The sequence below is a fragment of the Narcine bancroftii genome, chromosome 4 (assembly GCF_036971445.1).
Source record: "Narcine bancroftii isolate sNarBan1 chromosome 4, sNarBan1.hap1, whole genome shotgun sequence".
In the NCBI taxonomy this organism is placed as follows: domain Eukaryota; kingdom Metazoa; phylum Chordata; class Chondrichthyes; order Torpediniformes; family Narcinidae; genus Narcine; species Narcine bancroftii.
In genome coordinates, this window is record NC_091472.1 from 56438692 (window position 1) to 56463151 (window position 24460).

Consider the following 24460-nt stretch of genomic DNA (forward strand, 5'->3'; position numbering starts at 1 on the left):
GTAGGTTAATGAAATTTCTAAAACACAGAATTTACTGTGTCTATTTATTCCACGTATAAGCAAACAAAAAAGATATCAAGGCAATCAAAACAAAAGAAGAAAGATAACTTACCTCTTTTTGACTTACAGTTTTTGGCCAGAATTTTAGTAATCCTCTAATGACCTACAGGAAACCATGAAAATATATTTACATTCAATCTTTAATTTAAGGCATAAGAAATCATAATTATAATATTTCCCTTTATTATATAATAAAAGCAGATCGATTGTAACAAATGAACATCAAATACCAAACACAGATTATGTGGAGAAAGAAAGGGTATATAAATTTGTTCCAAACTCTAAGCATACATCAAAGAATAATCTTATATATATTTGTACATGTCTGTTCTCCAATCAAATCAAAATGGAGCACTCTAGAAATGTCCAAGGAGGTTCAGTAGGGGTAACATTTGATGCTGAACATCATGACTACATTGAATTTAACCTTTAAGGACATATGAAGTTCAAAAGTTCCAAAAAAAAATTGATCTTGCACCAGGGACACCTCAATTAGTTGCAGTGCTATACGTTCAGAATAAAATCAAGTGGCCAAACCCAGTTCAATATGGGCCCAAAAGAGCAAAGCAACATTGGCAGAAGCTCTTCAGAAGCCCGTAGAGTTAGACAAAAAAGAAAGCGAGAGACAGCAGAGGAACATCAGTCTCGCTTCACTGTTGATGCTTCCAGACATGCAAGGGGCAGGCAGCGGGAAACAGAATGCCAGCACTGATTTGCATTACTGTTTATTATAATTGTGGTTGTAATGTATATGAACCTGTGTGCATTGTTTAAGAGCCTGCATGCATATGATGTCATCATGCTCAATGTGATGATGCTGTCACTCATATATATTGTGTACTGGGGGAATCATCTTTAATTTGTATTAAACCATGAGAGAAGCTTCACATCTCTGGGTACTTATGTATTAGTGGTGACGAGGATCAAAACGGACTCCCCACTTCCCTCCTCACCGTACTCCAGACAGTAGAGCAAAGATTTAAAGGGGAAAATGCCAGATTTTCAACACAGTAGACCCCACAGCCCCTGCCACAGAGAACAAAGAACAGAAGTGTCAAAATGGCAGAAAATACAGAAGTAAAGTTTGGAGCATTTATGAAGTCAGAAGAAAAGTGACTATATAGAAAGATTCGATCACTACTGTCTAGCCCATAATATTGATAAGACGCTGCCTATAAACCGAAAGCCATCTCTGCTTTTGAGCTTAATGGGCAGTAAAATGTTTGATCTACTCAAGTCCCTGCTGACACCTGAGAATCTGGGAACAAAATCATACATAACTGTGTACAACAATGCAGGTACATGTAAACCACCCAAACCAGTGGTTATGGCTGAAAGACAGAGATTTTAATGAGAGAAAACAAAGAACAGTAAGCCAAATATTGGCTGTATTATTTAAACTAGCAAAACATTGTGATTTTAATCATTCCTAACCCAAGCATTACGAGACCATTTAGTAATGGGTTTGGCTGACTGCAATACCAAACAAAAATTACTGAGCATGGACGAGGTAACACTGGATATAACATTTAAGACAGCCTCTGACTCAAAAATGGTTGATAAAAACGTGGACATTGGCCTAGTAGTTTGGAAATTTTCCCACCAAGAATGCTTCTGCTGTATGAAATACAACCACATTCTGAATGATTGTTATTTCAAGAAATCCAGATGTCATCTCTGTGATAAAGGACACATCATTTTCCCAAGAAAAAAAAAGAAAAATGGATAAAAGGCAGAAACCAAAACACGGAAAGCACCCATCCAGGGTGAAAATAGTGGAAGAAAAGGATGAAAGCCCCAGCACCGGCAAAGAAACAAATGACTCAGAGAAAGACAAGATATTGGAGATCATATGTATGTTCACAAATTAAATGATAAAAACTCAGCAATTTATATCCAGTTGAAAATCACCAATGAACCTCTGAATGGAGCTCGACATGTCACTAATACCTATATGTTTAAAACAATAACTCCTACTACAACTCCCCATTAATAAAACCAGTACAATTTTAAAGATAGTCACAGGGGATAAGGTCACAGTGTTTGGAAATTGCAACTTGAACTTGCAATACTAAGAACGTCCACCAAGAAGACTATCCCTCTATAACATGGACAAGAAGGCGCCAGCTCTATTTAGAAGAAACTGGCTAGCACATATCCAGTTTGTCTGGGTCGAAATTGGATAAATAATGAACTTAAGCCAGGAAGAACAGGCCCAGTCAAAACTGGAACAAGTTCTCAACAAATATCAAATGGTTTTCAAAAAAAGCAGAAGTAAAGTCCAGGGAGTGCAGGCAAAACTACAACTGAAATCAGGTGTGGAACCAAAGTTATTTAAGCCCAGAATGGTTCCCTTTGCAATAAAAGGAAAGATTGAATCGGAAATGATTAGAAAACAAGGAAATACTGGAACGAATTCAATACCGTGATTGGGCTGCTCCCATCATACCAGTGTGATAGGCCAATGGAGAATTCCGAATTTGTGGTGGATACAAAGTCACCATTAACCAGGCTCTGCAGCCACCTAAACATCCTATACACAAAGTGGAGGAATTATTCCAGGGCCTGAAAGAAATTCACAAAACTGGATTTATCATAGGCATACCAACAAAAAGAGTTGGATGAAGACTCAAATAAGTATGTGGCAATCAATACTCTCTCAGGGTTATTCACCTATACCCGAATGCCATATGGAATAATAGCAGCCCCGGCAATATTTCAAGCGAACCTGGACAAATTATTACATGGCATCAATGTAGAATATTACTGTGATGAATTTGTGTTATGCTGTCAGTCTTTCACTGTGCTTAGTCTGCTCTACTGACATTGGATGTGTATTATCTCTACCACTAAAGACACTTCCCTTGGCTCTAACTGTGTACGCACCCATTATCATTCATTATTGTACTACTGAGTTTCTACTAATAAAAGCCATGATTCCTGGTTAACTACACAGCCTTCACTTTCTTCATTAACTGGCACTTCAGTTACTTCGATACTTCATAATTACAGGTCGGGTCGACTCTGAGCCCCTATCCAAGCTAAAAAAGGTCCTAACCCAACTGCAACAAGTGTTACGAGCCCTAAGGACCCGAAAATCAGCACAACAGATATTCACCAAGACAATGGCTACTTAAACAAAAACTGGTTTTATTTTCTTAATACGTAATAAGATCAATACTTAACTTATGACTATTAACTCAACGTAACCTAAATATCCCCCCCCCCCCACTAATTCTAAGCGCACGTGTATATAATGTTTATGTGTTCAAGAAAGTTCTTTTCCACTGTCCAATTAGTCACTTTTCACTTCTCCAAGTTCACTGGTATCAGGCAATCTTCCATACTGTGCACAGAATTGAACAGTTCATATATTCATCAGGTTCTGGGGCTTTAACTTAAGTTGTTACCGCTCTGGAAGGTCTTTGTTGGTTTCAAAGGGATATTCTTTGTTTGTTGGACACACAAACTGCCCATTCTTGGGTTTTTCCAAAAGATAACTTATTCCAGGTTTTCTTCTTTCTCCTCTATTTCAGCAGAAACACAATAACCAGACACAATCTCTGCAATTAACTACAGAGATTTAGAATAGGCTGAACTCAGAACTCAAAACCCATCTTGAAATGGGGTCTTGCAGCAAGTCTGCCAACTTGCAGCCTTCACCAAAAACTGCTGCAGAATACTCTCCCAAACAATGGATGTTTTCTCTCTGTAAAACCATGTGGCCTCTCTGAGGACAACAAACTTCATCCAGAAAAGTAAAATTCTGGCACCAGTTTAGCAGCCAAAAGATTTCTCAGTTCTTGAGCCTGGATGCTGTTCAAACGTGCTGGTCCATTAATACCTACTTGTGAAACTCTCACAAGCACTCCCCATTATCCCTGCAAAGCCAAATGTAGACACAAAGTCTACCCTTGCATAGCTCTTGCATGGCAAATGAGATGTCTGTTTGTGAAATGTGACCTAACAACTAAACCTCACAATCTTACCCTCTTAAGATACATTTTATCATAATTTTACTAACTTATTCCGTAACACAAGCAAACGTCCGTCTGCGACAGCACAAGTCTGTATTTCTGGTACCTTCTGTCACAAATCTGGGCTTTACAATTAACAGTGAAGGAGTCTGTCAGGACTCCACTGGTACCAAAGCAGAGCACTATACACAACAAACTGAACTGAATTGCAGTCATTCTTGGGTTTAGTTAACCATTACCAGAAGCACATTCCAAATACGTCAACGTCTTCAACCCATTAAATTAATTGTTGAGGAAAGACCAAAAATGGTGCTAGAATGAAGAGACTAGTAATGCAGTGGACAGCTTGAAAGAACTATTAACATCCAGTGACAATGTTCTCATCCACTATGATCAAGGAAAAGTAGTTATCCTTGCGATGGATGCTTCATCAGTGGGATTAGGAGCAGTGCTGTCACAGTTAATGTAAAAAGGGAAACAACCAGTGGTCTTTGATGACTTGTGAATCCAATATTGCCCAGCTTTAAAAAGAAGGGTTTGCCTTAATATTTTGGTTTCAAACGGTTCCACCAATATTTTTATGGTAGAAAGTTTACATTAGTAACAGACGACAAGCCACTGAGTTTGATTCTAGGCACTAAAAAGGAAATACAAGCGCTAGCTGCAACAAGAATTCAAAAGTGGGCCATGATGCTCGCCGCATATGATTATGATTTGAAACATAAACCAGCAATCCAAAACAACCATAGGGATGTTCTATCTTGCTTACCTCTACCAGAAATGGAGCAGGAAGACAAAATAATTAAATGGACAGCAGAGGCTACAGCTATTAATCAAGAACAGCTTCATCATTTACCAATGACAACAAAGATGATCAGCAAAGACATACGAAAAGAAGCGATATTATCAAAGGTCCTTTACTTCATATCAAATGGGTGACCTGAGGCCAAAATGATATTTGAAGAACTAAAACCCTATTATACAGGGCGCCTTGAAATATCGATTGAAGGTTGTTTACTGTGGGGAACTAGAACGATCATCCCTACAAAATGGCAAACAGCCATATTATCAGAACTCCACAACAACCACCCAGGAATGGTTTGGATGAAGGCATTGGCACATATGCATGTCTGGTGGCTTTGATAGAGCTTGATATTGAACAGATGGAAAGGAGATGTAGCATTTGTCAAGATATGCAACTCAAAGCTCCCAAGCCAAGGATAACACAAGCAAATGGCCATCACGACTATGGAATAGGATTCACATTGATTTCGCTGGTCCTTTTATGGAAGAAAACTTCCTTAATGTTGTAGATGCACACTCGAAATGGCCAGTAGTGTCACACATGAGAAAAACAACAGACCGGACAATTGAAAGTCTACGAAATACATTTGCATTGTATGGACTACCTATTGAACTAGTTTCTGATAATGGTCCGCAATTTGTATCGGAAGCTTTTAAACAATTGTTATGCAATAACAATGTACGACACATCTTGTCAGTCCCCTACCACCCAAGAACAAATGGGGAAGTAGGATGTTTTGTACAATCCTTCAAAAGAGCAATGAAGACTAAGAAATACTTAAAACGCATTATAGAGCCTCAAAATTTCAGATTTTCTGTTGAGCTATAAAAACACGCCTCACTCTACTACCAAGAGAACACCAGCTGAATTTATGTTTGGACTTAACTAAGAACAAGACTTTTTACAGTACACCCAAACATTGGCCTTCTAATAGAACAATCAATGTCTCCCAGTAAACCCAGCAGATCTTGAGAAGTGGGAGAACCAGTAATGGAATGAGACTACCGGGATAATAAGGAGCCATGGGTGAGAGGCGTTATCCTTAACACATTGATTTCTTATATTTACTGATGGCAACTAAAATATGGAAACGGCATATCAACCAATTGAGAGTAGTGAATTATCCTATGGCTACACCCACCGCTCACAATCCCGATGAGATTTCAGAACCTACCGTCAATATTCAAAAATATATCTTTAGAAAGTGAGTCTCCTTCAATGCTGACTGCTCAACTGAGCAGTTCTATGGCTCCACAGAGCAGTCCTACACAATGTCCTACCTAACAGCGCAGTCCTATACAAAGTCAAAATGGGGTTCGTCAAAAACCAAGTTAAATGGATGCATTACCGCAGAAAGCAAAGAGCCTAGAAAAATTGGAAAATACCCCAATGGCTTCTACTTTAAGACGATCCAAGAACAACTGAAGGACTATGTGCAGTGACCAGCAGTTGCAAGGGAAAATTGGTTGGTTGGAGTTGGGTGTTGGGTTTTTCCTCCTTTGTCTTTTGTCAGTGATTCCTCACCATTTGTCTAGGGGCACCATAAAGGTATTGTAATTTAGTTTAGTTCAAATGTTGCCCTTATATTATTTTCAAAGAACATATGTTTTATGGGGGTGGGAAGAGTGTTATATATATGCACCTGCGTGTGTTGTATATGTGCCTGTGTGCATATGACATCATCACGTTATCTCTCATATATACTGTGTTCTGGGGGAACCATCTTTAATGTACTAAACCATGAGAGGAGCTTCACATCTCTGTGTACTTATGTACTTCTATATGACAAATACATAACAGTGGTAACATGTGATGCTGAATGTCATGACCCCATTGAATTTAACCTTTATGGTCATATGAATTAAAAAAAAAACTGAACTTGTACCAGGGACACCTCAATTAGTTACAGTGCTGTGCATCAAACAAAAATGTGCATCTTTGTTACAAAGAATATAAATGTTGTGTTTGAAAAAAATATACTTATGCAGAATTACCATAAAGTTTTTTGGGTATTTTGTTTCAACCATGTAGTCATTAACTGAGTGTTTTATTTCCCAGGCAACGCCGGGTTTCCTGCTAGTTATAAATAAATAAATGCATTAGTATTAAAAATATATCTGAAAGAAAATTATTCAATTGAATAAAATAAAATCTTGTGTTATAAAAGGCATATGACCATAACTTCTGAAAAGTTATCTTTAAAATTAAACTAATGACCTCTCTCATCGATCAACAAAATTTATTGTCCCTATTGCTGGGACACTAATGATGTACTGACAAAGAAGGCATGGAGAATTTTGGTAGATATTGTCCCAATCTATTAGCTAATATATTTGTCAATATTTTATAATGAGCATTAAGGAGTGATACAGGTCTATATGATGAAGACTTTAATGGGTCTCCACCTTTCTTCGGTAGCATTGTTAATTATAGCAGTTGAGAAAGATTCTGGGAGGGTCTGGGTCTCCATTGCCCAGTCCAATACATCCGTCATAAGAGGTATCAATAAATCTTTAAATTGTTTGTAGAAAGCGGGAGTTAATCCATCCTCCCCTGTAGATTTGTTAACTTGTAAAGTATCCAAGGCTTTCTTAATTTCTTCTCTTGTGAAAGAGGCGTTTGTTCTCTATCTTTTAATTTTGGAAGTTCAACATTTGTTAAAAATTCATCCATTTTATTTTCTTCTAATATTTTTGATTTATATTGTTTCATATAACATTGTCTAAAAGTATTATTTATTTCTTTTTTTGAAAATTTTATTGTTTGCATCATTACAGAAAAAAATGAATAAAACATTAATCAAATATCCATATCCAATGATACAAAAAATACTTTTATATTTTTCTCCCCATCCCTCCTCCCACCCAAAAGCAAGAAAGAAAACGAAACACCTACCATTTAATATACAATAATATTAGCATATATGATCATTAATTGTTATTAAAAATTACTAACTAAGAGGAGTGGGTAGATAGAAGAGGTGGAGGGGAAATTATCCAAGAAATCCATATATGGTTTTGAAATACTAAAAAAATTTTCAACTCGATTCATTAAACTATACATAATTTTTTTCAAAGGTATACAATTTCTCATCTCATTATACCATCGACTTAATAACACTTCTCTATTGTCTTTCCATATCGCTATACATTTTTTTCCAGTTGCTATTGCAATACTTTAAAAATTTTCTTGATATTTGTCCAATTTCAATTTTATATCCTTTTCATAGATATCCCCAAGTAAAAATAGTCTCAGATCCTTTGGTGTCGTTTTCTTCTTGTGCACATTGGACTTGCCAAATTTAGGACAGGAGGGGGTGCGTGCCACATTTACTAAGGATGAAATGGAACGGGCTCTGGGCTCTTTACATGTGGGCATGTCCCTGTGGGAATATGGCTTCTCTGCTGAATTTTACAAGGAGTTCAAGGACCTCTTGTTGCCCCTTCCTGGAATCTTCCTCAACATCGATCAATGCAGTAATACCAAAACAAAATACAGGGATTCCCCTGAAACCTGCCTCGTTCAGGCCTACTTCATTGCTGAATGCAGATTACAAAATTATTGCAAAGCATTGGCGCACAGGCTGCTGAAACACCTGCCGAAGGTATCTTTTTCTTCATAATTTGTCCTAATAATAAACTCAGTTCGTTCCAAAATCTTTCCACTTTTTCACAAGACCACATTGAATGCAAAAAAAAGTCCCTCTTTCACATATCAAAAACATTTATTTGAATAATTAGTATTTAGTCCATTTAACTTATGTGGAGTATAATACAACTGATGAAGAAAATTCTATTGAACCATTTGATATCTAACATTTACTGTATACATAACACTTTCATAACATAATTTTGACCAAATCTCCTCCTGAATTTGTATATATAAATCTTTCTCCCATCGCATTTTTGATTTATATAAATCTTTTTTCTTTGTAATCTCTTGTAATTTTATATACATATTAGTAATAAATTTCTTAACAACAAATGTATCTGTTATTATATCTTCAAAATGACTTTGTTTAGGGAGTCTCAAATCTGATCCCAGTCTTTATTTCCAAATACATTTTTAATTGATAATATGCAAAAATTGCATTATTATGTATATATTTATCTTTTAATTGATCAAATGTTAAGAAAAAAGATCTAAAAACAATTCATTACTCTCTGTACCCCTTTACCACACCAATTGTCAAATAAAGAGTTATTCAAAGTAAAAGGAAGAAGATGATTTTGTTTTAACAACATTTTTGGATTGCAGAGGGATTTGGGCTGCTTAGAAAAGTGGGCTGAAAAATGGCAGATGGAATTTAATGCTGATAAGTGTGAGGTGCTTCATTTTGGTAAGAAGAATTAGAATAGGACATACGTGGTAAATGGGAGAGCATTGATGAATACAGAAGAGCAGAAAGATTTAGGAGTAACGGTACATCGTTCCCTGAAGGTAGAAACTCACGTGAATAGGGTGGTGAAGAAGGCTTTTAGTATGCTGGCCTTTATCAATCATTGCATGGAATATAGGAGTTGGGAGGTGATGTTGAGATTGTATAAGACGTTGGTGCGGCCTAATTTGGAGTTCTGTGTGCAGTTCTGGTCGCCTAATTATAGGAAGGGTACAAACAGAGTGGAGAGAGTGCAGAGAAGGTTTACCAGAATGTTACCTGGGTTTAAGCATCTAGAGTATAGGGAGAGATTGGACAGATTAGGTCTTTATTCTTTGGAGCGTAGAAGGTTGAGAGGGGATTTGATAGAAGTATTTAAGATTATGAAAGGGATAGACAGAGTGGATGTGGATAGACTATTTCCGTTAAGAGGAGGAAAGATTAAAACAAGAGGACATGAGTTAAGAATTAAGGAGCAGAGGTTTAGAGGTAACATGAGGGGGAACTTCTTTACTCAGAGAGTGGTAGCCATGTGGAATGAGCTTCCGGGAGAAATAGTGGCGGCGGAGTCAATTGTATTATTTAAGAAAAGGTTGGACAGGTATATGGATGAGAAGAAGATGGAGGGTTATGGGCATTGTGCAGGGAGGTGGGACTAGAGAGGGGTGTTTGGTTCGGTGCAGACTAGAAGGGCCTAATGGCCTGTTTCCGTGCTGTAATTGTTATGTTTATGTTTTTTTTATTGATAATTTTTAATTCCTCTCAATATGAATTCTATTCCATATTTTTTATATATGTTTCAATATGGAAAAATCTTTAGTTCCTTTAAATGACTCACTACTCCATTTATACAAAATTAATTGTGGAATAGTTTCACCAATTTTATTTATTTATATTTGAATCCAAGCTGGTTTTTCATCCTGTTGATAATAGGAGGACAAAAACCTCAATTGAGCTGCTATAAAATAATTATTAAAATTTGGTAAATTTTGCATTTAGCATTCTAGATGACCCCTCTGCTGTTAACTGCCAAGATAAAACGTTATGTGCCTGTTCCATTAATTCATAACTTTTTTGTTTAGTTTTTAAAATGTTTCCATTCTTTATGTTAATAATGTGTTATATTTCAATTTTTTATTCTCTAACAGTCTATATTTTTCTTGTGACTCTGCTCCCTGATTGTCTTTTTTCCAATTTCAATATATCTTTCTCTAGACCATTTAGTTCTGTAGCATTTTCTCTCTGATTTTTTTGTATTGGAAATAATTTGTCCTCTTAAATAAGCTTTAATTCAGCGAATCCCATATTTAAAAAGCTAACATCATTAGAAGAAAGATTAGTTTCACAGAATAATTTTATTTATCTCTTAATTATCTCACTAAAGTCTTTCCTTTTCAACAGTGGCATTGAGACGCCATTGATATACATTTTCCTGTTTTTCCATTATTGCAATAGTTAAAGTTAATGGTGAATGATCTGATAGAATTCTTGCCAAATATTCAATTTTTACCCCTCTACTTTTTTAACTGGGCAGACATTAAAAACAAATCAATCCTTGTATGTGAATCATGTGCCCTTGAGTAGAATGAGTAGTCTCTTTTTATGTGGTTAAGCTGCCTCCATATATCAATCAAATTTAAATCCTTCATAAATGATAGTGTCGTTTTTGCAGCTTTTGCCCCTGTCATTGTTCTGGCTGACATCCAGTATTGGATTTAGAGAGAAACTGAAGTCTCCTCCAACCAGTATATTTTGTCTTCCCTCGCTGTTTTTAAAAAAAAAATTATCTTTCATAAAGGCTTCATGATGATAAATTGGTGCACAGATGTTCATAAACATCCATGATCCTATGTAAATTTTACAATGTGCCATTACTAATCTTCCGGCTTGGTCAGTCAGTGCCCCTTCTATTATTATTGATATATTTTTTATTAATTAAAATTGATACTCCTCTTGCCTTTGAGCCAAATGTAGATGATATTACTTGTCCCACCCTTCCTCTTTTTAATTTAGGATGTTCCAATTTGGTAAGATGCATTTCTTATAGAAAAACTATATTCGCCTTTAATCTTTTTTAGGTGTGCCAAGACCTGCCTCCTCTTCACAATCCCATTTATCCCATTAACATTTAGACTCATAAATTTTAACATTCCTGGCTTAGTAGTAACTTCTTCATTTTTTGTTCTCAGTGCCTTGGTATCTTAGTAGTTATTTTGTCTAGTTTTTAGTTAAAAAAAATCTTAATTTTAGTTTTAACCATCTTTTTGGTACTCTTCATGGATAGCTCGATCAAAATACGTCTGTCTTAGTCTTTCACATGGCCATATAGATGACACTTTCCTCACAGGCCATGCTACTGAGTTGACTTGCAAGTTAGTCTATGGAAAACTCTGCACTAGGACTTGCATTTTCTCCCCATTTTGAAAATAGCATATGCTTTTCTTCCTTCTACCAAAGAACATGACTATACACTGTCTTTCCTCTGCCACTCCTTTGCCCATTTTCCAATATTTCCAAATCTGTTCATAATGGTAAGTGAGAAAACAAACTATAAGTCATTTTAGGAATATAGATAAATCTAATAAAAATGAACAGATGGAAAATAAAGGAGGAAAATCTGAGGTCATCCACTTTGTCAGGAAGTGTTTGAAAAATTTTACTTTAAACAAGATCACAGATGATCTAGCTGTCTTTATACATGAAGGACAATGTAAGCATGTGGATACAGCAAGTAATTAATGTTGGCTTTACAATATGTGGGAAACTCGTGTGGTTTCAACATGGAAACTCCACAGTACCAGAATTCAGGATTAATTGACATTGAATTTGGAAGATTTACAGTGTATGTGCAGGGATAAATAATAACTTAGTTATACATCTATGTGAGGTAATGCCTCAAGAAAAAGGATCCATATAACTCTGAGCACAACCTCTTTTCAGTGCTACCTCCAGGATTATAAACAGTTTCATTCCAATGGCTATGAGGCTCTTGAAACTCCCCTTACTGCACTGATCATAAAACATTCCGACACAACAAAAAAGAATTTCTGTACTATTGCAATGTCACTGTAATTGTGGATATTTATTATCCATCTACTCTTTTTAATTTAATGTATACTATTATAGTAAATTTTATTGAAGAATCTGTTTGAATGCAGCAAGGAAGAATTTGGGTGCACTTGTAGACTGTACAATGTCTATGTCAATAAACTCATTATACCATCACATCACATCTTTAGCATTATTAAAGGCACAGATCCTACACATGAGTATCAAACAAAATTTAACACCGAGTAAACAGAAGATAGTAAATGGAGCTCTGAACATAATGCATGGACTCCATCTACATCTCTTGCCATCTAAGAAAAGCAGCCAATGTATTGATGCAACCATTACACCCCGGATACACTCCTTTCTCCATCCTCCCATCAGTGAGAAGGCTCAAAAGAGGGAAAGCATGTATAAACAGGCTTAAAGATAGTTTTCTCCCCACAGCCATCAGCCTCTTGAATAATTCTCACCACAGTACGATCATACTGCCATTGCTTGGAACTGAATGATGCTTCTTTTCATTGTAAATCTAAACCCTGTAAATTGTGCTCTTTACTTGGCTGTATTATGGTTAGTACAATGGGAAAGATTCTTCTGTGAGCAATCTCAGAATGTGACAGATAAGCTCAAACTTCAAAAAGCTTGACCAAAGTAGCAAATATAAAGAAATTAGATTTTGGGCAGGGTTTACCTCTTAATTTGCAGAACGCCACTTAGTTTAGAATATTACAGGCTCCTCAACCCTCGATGTTGTGCCGACCTGGATATTTCTACTCAAAAATATACTAAACCCTTCCTACATCATAACTTTCTATTTTTCTTTTTAGAGTTTAGCAGAACAACATGAAATAATTTAAAAATTGCCTATGTGCTGCTCAGCACATTTCTGTAATTGGAACTTAACACACATATACCTTTCTCCTTTGAACAATAGGCTTCTCACAACCAATCCTTTCTAATAACAGCAGCAGAGCACTGCGGATGGCTCCAGTGGAGATCATTTGACATGCACTAAAACAAACAGGATGATCAGCTTGTAACGTTAACCATCAAAGTAGATCTCTGTTATCACCCAATTGTTGGTTTTCTTATGATTGATTGGCCACAAAATGACTGGCCTTCTCAACTAAATGCTATGCACAGATTGTACTCATTTTTCAAAAAGTACACAATGATACAGAATGCACACATTCATTTCAGTTAAGAAATAATATGTGCAATTTTATAACAGAGATAAATATGTTTGAAATAAAATAGTCATGTATCATATTGGTCACATCTTTTCACCTACAAAAGCTTTGGGAACATAACTAAAGAGTCTATCAATCTTTTATAATCGAAAGGCAGACCTGCAAGCGACATGAGTTAATTTCTCAAGTGATGATGAAAGTTTATTGTTATATACACAAGTACACCAACATTCTTATGGAGCCAAAAGATACACCAACTACAATAGTACAAATTAAAAGACAAGGCAGATAAAAAGATAATAAAGATAAAATGAGATAAAAAGTCACAGTTGAGTTAATGCAAGAAAAATCAGTGATGTTTCGATAGTATAGTTGGATCTTTTGGTGAGAGCAATTTGTGGTTAGGGTTTCAGTATGTACAGGGAGGTTTGTCAGCCTGATGGTTATAGGGAAAAAAAATGAATAGAACATTACAGCCCAGTGCAGGCCCTTCAGCTAACGATGTTGTGTTGACCTATACAAACCTACTTAACAAACGAAACCTACCCCACTCACACCCATAACCATCTATTTTTTCTGCATCCACGTGGCTGTCTCAGAGTCTTTTAAATATCCCTAATGTATCAAATTCCACAACCATCCCTGGCATCCACTATTCTTTTTGTAAGAAAACATAACCCTGACATTTCCCCTAAATTTTCCTACCCTTACCTTTGGTGTTTGCTGGTCTCACCCAGAGAAAAAGATGCAAGCTGTCCACCCTATTGAATCTGGAGTTGCTAGACTTTAGGTTTCTGTATCTTCTGCTTGAAAGAGGCAGTGAGATTGAACATAGTAATGGGGATACTTTATGATGTTGGCTGATTTTTTTTGAGGCTGTCTCATAGATGTCTTCATTGGACAGGAGGTCAGTGCCCTGATGGTCTTGACTTTCTGCAGCTTTCTACATTCCTGGGCACTCAAGTTTCTAAACCAGACTGCAATATAAGTAGTCAGTGTATTTTCCACAGTACATCAAAGAAGTTTGATATAACATATAACAATATACCAAATTTACACTTCTCAATAAGCTGGCTTGAGGAGAGGACCTCCAACATGTGGATTCCCACATATGTGAAGATAGGAACCCTCTCCACTGCTTTCCTATCAATGAGGATAGATGCACAGTCCCTCAGGCTCCCCTTTCTACAACATTGGACAACAAAGAATTTTGAACACTTTTGGATGTATTTTATGGATTTTGGGTTGCTGATAACAAAAATCACCTTAACATTTTCCTATCACGTACTATTTTTTTGATATAACCTATTTTTGCGATTTCCTGTCATTGTAGTGGCACGGTTAGTGCAGTGGTTAACGCAATGCTGTTACAGCTGCAGCAATCGGGACTGCGATTCGAAACCCACAATATAACCATATAACCGTTTACAGCACGGAAACAGGCCATGTCGGCCCTTCAAGTCTGTACTGGTTCACTTGAACAACTCCACTAGCTCCTCCGCAAACTCCTGAGGAAGTATAGATAGCATCTTCATGATGCCATTGGTGTGTTGGTTCCAGGAAAGATCTTCTGAGATAGTGACTCCCAAGAACCTACATTTGCTCATCCTCTCCACCTCTGATCCCCCATTGATCAATGGATTGTATACCTCTGGCTTTACTTTCTTGAAGTGAACAATCAGCTCCTTGGTTTTATAAAATCTGTAAGGAGTTTGTATGTTCTACCCATGTCTGCGTGTGTTTCCTCTAGGTGCTCCAGTTTCTTCCCAACGCTTAAAATAAAATGTACCAGGTTTTGCTGGTCAATTGATGTAATTGGATGGCACGGACTTGTGGGCCGAAAGGGTCTGTTACTCTATTGTATGTCTACATTTTAAAAAAATTAAGTCTACTTCAGGCATACCATGAAGTGCAACATATAACTGAAAATTCAATTTCTGCATTCGCACTTGGACTTCTTCCCTGATGATTTGCTGCAATCAGTGACGAGCATGGTGAAAGGTTTCACCAGGACATTACGTCGATGGAAAAGCAGTATCAGGGCAACTGGAATCGGTGCTGGCTGACTATTGTTGGACACTGACACAAGAGGCATCAGATGCTAAGTAAAAACTAAAATCAGCAACAAAACATTTTTAGGTTAGTTGAACTAATATAATGGGTCAGCATCATTATGCGATTAAACATGTTAAATTCAATAAAAGTTAATTTAATGTTTGAACTTCCTACATGATGCAGCAAGTTTGAAATTGGAAAAAAATTGTTGTACAGTGTAATCTACAATAAATTCCTTGGTCTTGCTGATGTTGAGAAAGCAAGGCTGTGTTCTGGCCCAACACAACCAGATTCTTTAACTCCATCCTAGATTGACTCATTCATTACCGATAATATTAAGAGGCCAACAGTGATAGTGTCCTCATCATATGTGTAGAATGTGTTAGAGCTGAACTTGACTATGCAATCATCTGCAAGCATGGTATAGATTAGGGGATTAAACATCCAACCTTAAATGCCTGTCTTGGTGGTCAGCAAAGAATAGGCGATGTTGTCAATGTGCATTGATTAGGGCCTGCCAATAAGAAAACTGAGGATCCAGTTGCAAAGAGGAACAGAATCCCAGATCCCAGAGTTTAACTATTAGTTTTCCTGTTAAATAGTGTTAAACAGTGTTAACACTGTTAGATCGTGTTAAATGCTGAGATGAATAACAATTTGAAAAAGTGTTATTGTCGTCCAGGTGATTTCATGCAGACTGGAGGGCTAGTGAGCTGGCGTCTTTTGTGAGAGTAGGCGAATTGAAGAGAGTTCAGGTCCTTCCTGAGACAGGAATTGATTTGGTCCATAACCAATCTCTCTCTCATCACGGTAGACTCAAGTGCCACCAGCAAATAGTCATTGACGCAGGTCACTTTCCTCATTTTGGGCAGTGGTACGATCGGTGTTTGTTTTAAGCACGAAGGGACCTCAGATAGTAACAACGAGAGGATGAAAATGTCTACAAAATCTCCAGTTAGTGGCAACCAACAGGTTTTAAGGAACCAGCCAGGTACACAGCCTGGGCCAGACACTTTCTAAGGATTTACCCTCATGAAGGTTCTTGTTCATGTCACTTTCAGAAATTGGGAGCACAGAGTCGCCAGGGGCTGAAGGGGCACATTAGGCTTTATCAGTGTTTTCTCTTCTGAAGCATAAATAGAAAACTTTGAGCTCATCTGAAAGAGATTTTTTTTTCCATTAATAATACTACATCGTTTCACCTTTTAGGATGTAGTGACATATAAACCCTGTCTCAGCTGCTGAGCATTCATCTGAGAATCCAGTTTATCCTTTTTGCAATTGATAATGGCCTTCTAATGATTGTACCTGGATTTACTGTATCCTTCTTAATCACCTGATCTAAGCACTACAGATCTGATCTTCCACAGGTTATGTAATAGTCATTTTTTTTAAAATGTGAATGTGCATGAGGGCAGCTTTAGCATTAATTTTTTTGTTTGTTGGATAGATAGATTCTTTCTGCAATGTATCGAATGTGTGTCAACAATTAAGGTCCTGAAAAATCTTCACGCAATCTCATTTTGAACTTTAGAAATTGATTAAACTACCAGATCAGAGCCTTGTAGCAATATGCCCTCTGGACTATTCACATGCATTTTAACATTTCAAACAAGTTAATCCATTGGTAGTAGTGTTGTTCCTCAATTTACAAATGAAGCATGAACCTGAAAAATTTTATATGAAATGAAATGCATTGTGGATTTTTTCAGTATATAAATAAATATGTATATTTCAGCTGTCCCAAACTATTGAAGGTGATGTAGCAAAAAAATTGTAAACTGAACATTGTAATTTTTGGAATAGCTATATATAGAAACATGTTATGTTATGAAATTCATTTATTTTACATCTGTGACCCTTCTAATGAACAATGTAAGGGTTGAAATGATGGTCACAATAAGCAAGTTATTTCTTCCTGCAAATCAGAGTAAGATATTAAATGCACAGCATCTAACAATGGCCATCACCAAATGACTTAGGTAAATATAACTCGTTAAGAGAAAATCCCCATATATTTTCTAGCATTCTCTGGGACAGACATACCAGAAGAATAAACAAATTAAATAGCTCTAATTATAATTTATGAATTAGGCTGATTAAAATAAAAAAAAATACAGCCAAACCAAAATATAAAAGAAATTTAACTTCTTGCCTCCCATTTCATAAAATAATGCATTTTGCTAGGTGGTGCAACAATCAACTCAAATTAGTATGTGCAGCACACACTTTATTTGCAAGGTTAAACCTCTTATGGCTCACACTGCCTGCAAGTAATAGGATAAAGTTTGGTCAGATGATCCACTCAATCGTAATATCTGCCACAAAATGGGATCACATTGGAAGTGGCCAGGAAATATGTAGCAGTCACCTGGAAATCTGACTCTCACTTGGGCATTTTGTGCTGGAATGCAGAAATGCAAAGCTGTGTTCCCCTGGAGAAAATTACTTATAATTTAAAGAAAAAATAAAACATTTTTCTAAAAATTTGGCAACCATGTTTAAATATTATAGGAGCACAGTTATAGTGTGGATCTGCATACCTCACTGCCCTGCCTTCCCCGACTATCCTCTACTAAAGCAGGGACAGTGGGGGGGGGGGGGGGGGGGGGGAGATTCTATTCCAGCCCAATAAAGTAAAATCAAGAAAAATGTAACAGCCTAGGTGCCAGCTGTTGAGCCTTGACAAATCCCTGATATGGGGTGGGGGGGAAGGAGTGGAGTGGGAGAAATGGCTCAGAGTCAGACAAATCTTGTATATAATGGATAAGTGTAATTTGTGATTGATTATTGGAAATTGTTCAAGTTTGAAAATCTATAAATCAAATATTAAAAAAAGACAAGGAGTCAGCATACAGGAGATTGAAAACTTGGCAGAATGGTGCACCAATAACAACTTTGCCATGTCACCAAAACCAAGGAACTGATTGTTGACTTCAGTGATCATTGGAGTATTGAGGTGGAGAGGGCGAGCAAATTTAAGTTCTTGGGAGTCACTATCTCGGAGGATATTTTCTGGCATTATGAAGAAAGCACGTCACCGCCTCTTCAGAAGTTTGCGGAAGTTTGGCATGACACCAGAAACTCTGGCAAATTTCTACAATGTTTGGGGGGGAAGAGTGCTGAACGGCTGCATCACGGTCTGGTATGGGCATACCAATACCCCTGAGCATAAACCCCTCTAAAAGGTAGTGGACACAGTCCAGGACATCACAGACAAAACCTCATTATTGAGAATATCTACAGGGAACGCCCCTGTTGGAAAGCAGCAGCAATCATCAAGGATCCACCCCACCCAGCATATGCTCTGTTATCACTGCTGCCATTAGGAAAGAGGTATATGTGCCACAAGACTTGCACCACTAGGTTCAGGAACAGCTGCTACCCCTCCTCCATCGGACTACTCAACATCAAACAGAATCGGACTCATTTAAGGAGTCTTACTTGTATATTTTATTGATTTTTTAAATTCTTTCTATTGTAGCCAGCTGTTTACATTTGTTATCCATTTACAGTTCTTTGTTTATATGCATACACTGTGTACAGATTTTTTTTGCACTACCAGCAAGTCATAATTCTGCCTCGCTTGCAGGAAAATGAATCTCAGGGATGTATGTGATGTCATGTATGTACTCTGACAATAAATCTGAAATCTGATCTGAAATTGATGAGAAAGTGGAGTTAAGGATTTAATGATATGGTTGTAATCATATTAAATAGCAGAGCTGGTTTATAGAATAGGGTAGTTTACTCTTGATCACAATTCATGTGTTCCTATGTTTTCAGAAAAGAATAACAATGCAGGCACTGAAACTCTCAATTTCTCATATTTTCTCATACTTCCACCGCCCACAAGGAAGAACAAGGACAGAGTCCCTCTGGTCCTCACTTTCCACCCCCAGCCTCTGCATCTGACACATTCAACAACTTCCAACGTGATACCACCACATCTTCCCTTCCCTACCTCTATCCACTTTTCGCAGAGATGTCTCTCCAAGACTCCCTAGTTTGCTCTTCCCTCCATATCACCCCCACCGACACTTCCCACTGTAATCGCAAAATGTGATAAACATCCCACCTTCCACATCTTCTATCCTATATCCTATCATCTCTTGGCCACTTCCCCAGCTTCTTTACCCCTTTATATACATGATTGGACCTCCTTTTATACTTTAATCTTGATAAAGGGTGCAAACCCAAAACATTGACTAACCATTTCTATCCATGAATGGTGCCTGACTTGCAGAGTTCCTCTAACAAATCTTTGTTCAAAATTTCAGCATCTGCCATCTTTATTTTTCTCTTAAGCAAAATAAATATTTGAAAAAATGGTGTAACCATTGCAGGAGGCAGGGCATATGCTTTGCCTAAAATATGGCTGGTGCAGGAAAATCTTGAAGTAATTGAGTGGAAAATAAAAAATGACTTTGTTATTGCCTGAATAATACTCATTTACATTTTTAAATATTCCTATTTGCAGTTCTCAACAATAAATGGGATTCTTTTTGTATCACTATTGCTTTCTGTTGTGCCACATAATTGATGTTATTAATACAACTTGCTTAAGAACCTGGGATAGCATGTAAAACCCAGTGAAATTTTGAAACTACATCTCTGAAATACAAGATTATAAAGCCGCAAGACATAGGAGCAGAAATAGGCTATTCAGCCCATCGAGTTTTCCCCCACCATTCAATCATGAGCTGATCCATTTTCCCACTCAGCCTTTCTGCCTGACCCTCTCCCCATAATCCTGGATGATCAAGAACCTATCAATCTCTGCCTTAAATACATGCAACCGCCTCCACAACTGCCTATGGCAACAAATTCCACAGATTCACCACCCTCTAGCTAAAGAAATTACACTGCATCTCTGTTCTAAGCGGTCGCCCTTAAATGCTGAAGTTGTACCCTCTTGTCCTAGACTTACATCATGGGAAACAACCTTTGTACAGCAACACTGTTTATGCTTTACAACATTAAAATTATTTCAAAGTAAACCCGGTCATCATCCCCCCACCCCCCCCACCCCTCTCCAAAATTCCAATGAGGACAGGCTAAGAGCCATCAAATGTTCCTCACATGATAACCCTTTCACTCCTGGAATCATCCTTGTGAACCTCCTCTGAACCCTCTGTAATGCCAGCACATCTCTTCTTAAAAGAGGAACCCAAAACTGCTAATAATATTCCATGAGGACTCACCAGTGCCTTATAAAGCTTCAACATCAGATTCCTGTTCCTATATTCCACACATGTCAAACTTTGGCCAAATTTGGCCCGCGATATAATTATATTTGGCCCGCAAGATCATTTCAAAAATGTATTAGAGGTGGCCCGCTGGCCGCCGCGCCAGTATAGCGCATGGACAGTAATACAACAAATCCCAGAATGCATTGGCGTCAGCCCGTTAATCGCCCCCACCTCCTCTGTTTACATTGCAGGGTCTCACCGTGGACTCTGGTTTTGGGGCCTGGCCGGTGCCAGGGGAAGCCAAGGCCGCTTCCCAGCGCCCGGAACCGGAGGCCTCGGGCCTGACCTCGCCAGGACCGTTGCCCACTCCCCCTCCCTGCCGCAGGCCGACCCGCGACTCACGGTGACGGGGCCGCTGATCTGCCGAGATGCCGCCCTGCAGCGAGAGCCGATGTCCCCGCACTGTCGTCGTCCAACCCGATCGCCCGCAAACCCCGCCCTCCCGCACACAGGCCTGAGTAAGGATTATGAACTTTAATCTCAGGATAAAACGATCTTCCAATAGTTTCATGTCACAGTGATAAATATATTCCTGGTTAAAAATGGTCCTGCACCTGGATAATGAGCTTATTAGGCATAAAACTTGAAAAGTGTGTAAATCAAAGGATATCTGTACCAATGGAAAAAGGGCATGGCAAATAACCCTGCTAGAGTTCATGCCCACAATCAGTCACCCATTTGATTGTTTCAGGAATCATGTTATTCTCTCACATTCTCAATAGCCCTCAGATTTTACTATTCGACAGCACACTAGCAACATTTGACAAATCCTCTATAGAGAGATATTATTTATTGAATATTTTATTTCTCATTTGTTAATGCTTCTGGAAAGAGTTTATCCAAAACTATTATTAAACATTTATTTTAATAAGAAAAAGTTTAACATTCCATATGTTGAGAGAAAACATGCAGATGTTGTTGAAAATTTTCAATGAATATTTAGTTCGGCCCTCGACTCAGTCCAAGTTTTTGATTTTGGCCCTCGGTGAGTTTGAGTTTGACGCCCCTGCTCTATTCTATTCCATTTGAAATGTATCCCATCATTGCATTTGTCCTCTTCACTGCTGACTCAACCTAAAATATACCTTCAGGGTATTTTGCATGAGGACTCCTAGATCCCTCTGCATCTGGGTATTTTCAATTTTCTCCCCATTTAGAAAATAGTCTTCCCATTTATTTCTTCCTTTAAAGGGCATGACCGCACACTTTTGGACATTGTATTTAATTTACCACCTCTCCCCATTATCCTAATTTGTCTGTCCTTCTTCAGCCCCCCCTATTTTCTCAACACTACCTGCTCCTCCACTTAACTTCATATCATCTTTAAACTTGGGCACAAAGCCATTCATTCCATAATCTAAATCAACATAAAAAGAAGCAAGCCAACATCGCCCCTGTAGGACAACATTAGCAACTGGCAGCCTACCAGAATATGATCATTGTATTCCAACTCTCTGCTTCCTGCCATTCAGCCAATGCTCCACCCATGCTAGTATGTTTCCTGTTGTACCATGCCTCATATGTGACACCTTGTCAAAGGCCTTCTGAAAATCCAAATAGAAAACATCCATTTCATCTCCTTTATCTAGTCTGCTTGTCACTTCTTCAAAGAATTCCAATAGGTTTGTCAAGCGAGATTTTCCCTTAAGGAAACCATGGTGTATCTTGTCAGGTGCCTCCATGTACTCTATAATCTCATTCTTGACAATCGACTCCAACATCTTCCCAACCACTGAAGTCAGACTAATCAGTCTATAATTTCCTTTCTGCTGAAACATTCAGTGGTACAATTATGAATTTTTCATTTCCAAAGTCATGTAAACTCTATGTTATACAATACGAAAATGAATACAGATAGCACTGTAACCATATAACCATATAACCACTTACAGCACAGAACAGGCCAGTTCGGCCCTACTAGTCCATGCCGTAGCAAATCCCCACCCTCCTAGTCCCACTGACCAGCACCCGGTCTATACCCCTCTAGTCCCCTCCTATACATGTAACGATCCAGTCTTTCCTTAAATGTAACCAATGATCCCGCCTCGACCACGTCTGCCGGAAGCTCATTCCACATCCCCACCACCCTCTGCGTAAAGAAATTTCCCCTCGTGTTCCCCTTATAATTTTCCCCCTTCAATCTTAAACCATGTCCTCTAGTTTGAATCTCCCCCTTTCTTAATTGAAAATGCCTATCCACATTTACTCTGTCTGTTCCTTTTAAAATCTTAAATACCTCTATCAAGTCCCCTCTCAATCTTCTACGCTCCAGAGAAAAAAGCTCCAGTCTGCACAACCTTTCCCTGTAACTCAGACCCTGAAATCCTGCCAATATTCTCGTGAACCTTCTCTGCACTGGGAGCAACTTGAGGCAATAATTTAAGATGATACAAGAAACATAGCACAACACTGAATTGTTTTAACTATACTGATTAGGCACTATCTAAGTTAAAGTTACTGGCAATTAATTCTTATTGAATTATTCTTGTCTTGCTAATGAAAGCCAAGCTATTAGTACTTCCCATTTATCTGCCATTGTGCTGCCTCCTCTTAACTGGCCTAACTCAGCCTTTATTTCTGTGATCCTCAGAGGTTTTTCATATCTAATAATAAATGCACAGGTGCATTCATTAGTGTCTAATGCTTGCTTCATTAAACTATGCAAGAAGAAAATCTTGGAGTTGGATTAGATCCAAACCGGAAATCCATTTGAAACAGAGTAACAAGCTAATCAAAGTTACTCAAAAGTCTAACAATTAATTCAAATGTACAAAAATACAATCACATTTTAATTATGAAATATATCATTAACTTATAAATGTTGAATCTGTAGTTCCAAGAGTAAATAATGCATATACTACCTAGAAAAAAAGGAAACATTCCTGACATTTAGGAGACCACAAACATCTACAGAACACTAACACTTAAATACTTGCAATTTGTGAATGGTCACATCAGATATGAATTTTCATAAAGTAGAATTACTGTAATGTAGTAAAACAGTTCTTGAACATAATTTAGTGCAAAATGATGAAGAAATAGATTTTAATATTTCATTACATAACAGGAGGCACCCTTTCAGGCCACTGAGTATGCCAACTCTCAGATTAATTCCATTCCCCACATTTACTTTCTTGCAACCTATTCACTCACATGTGTTTATTAAAAGGGATAATTTACAGTACCCAATTAGGATTATATGAGGAACCCAGAGAACCCAGAGAAAGCCCACATGGCAACACGGAGAATACAACTACTAGCAGACATCAGTATTTAAACTGGGACAGATAGAACTGTGAGACAGCTCCACTGCCTTCAGTGTGCAACTCTTAAAATGAAGGGACAGTGAGCAGCAAATGAATTACTGCACACCATCTTTTCATCAAGGCAATGAGCTTGTTCAGTTCAGATTGATTTGATATTAATGTCCATTCTCTGTTACTTGGCTGAATCTTTACTCAAAATGCAGACAGTACTTTCTTCATGTTTGGCACATGCAGACAATAAAGAATACTGCCAAAATATGGCACTAATTGCCAATACAATATAATCATCTGATTCATAATTTCAGTTCAATACGGTTAAGAACTAGTGAAAATTCAGATGAAGCATCATGAAAATATACACACTTCTTAGGTAAACTCACGTTTATAATTATCCATATTTCCGCATGTAGTTTAGGTCAGTCTTTG

General features: G+C 37.6%; 1 protein-coding gene across 7 annotated transcripts in view; it reads right to left on the reverse strand.

The window, feature by feature from the left end:
- ppp2r5a (protein phosphatase 2, regulatory subunit B', alpha isoform) overlaps positions 1-24460 on the reverse strand; it is a 236346-nt gene that overhangs the window by 17848 nt on the left and 194038 nt on the right. For all 7 annotated transcript variants that reach the window (XM_069931345.1, XM_069931339.1, XM_069931338.1 and 4 more), the window contains one exon: positions 113-163. In XM_069931345.1, the coding sequence (XP_069787446.1) occupies positions 113-163 (51 nt within the window). The remainder of the gene's footprint in view (positions 1-112; positions 164-24460) is intronic.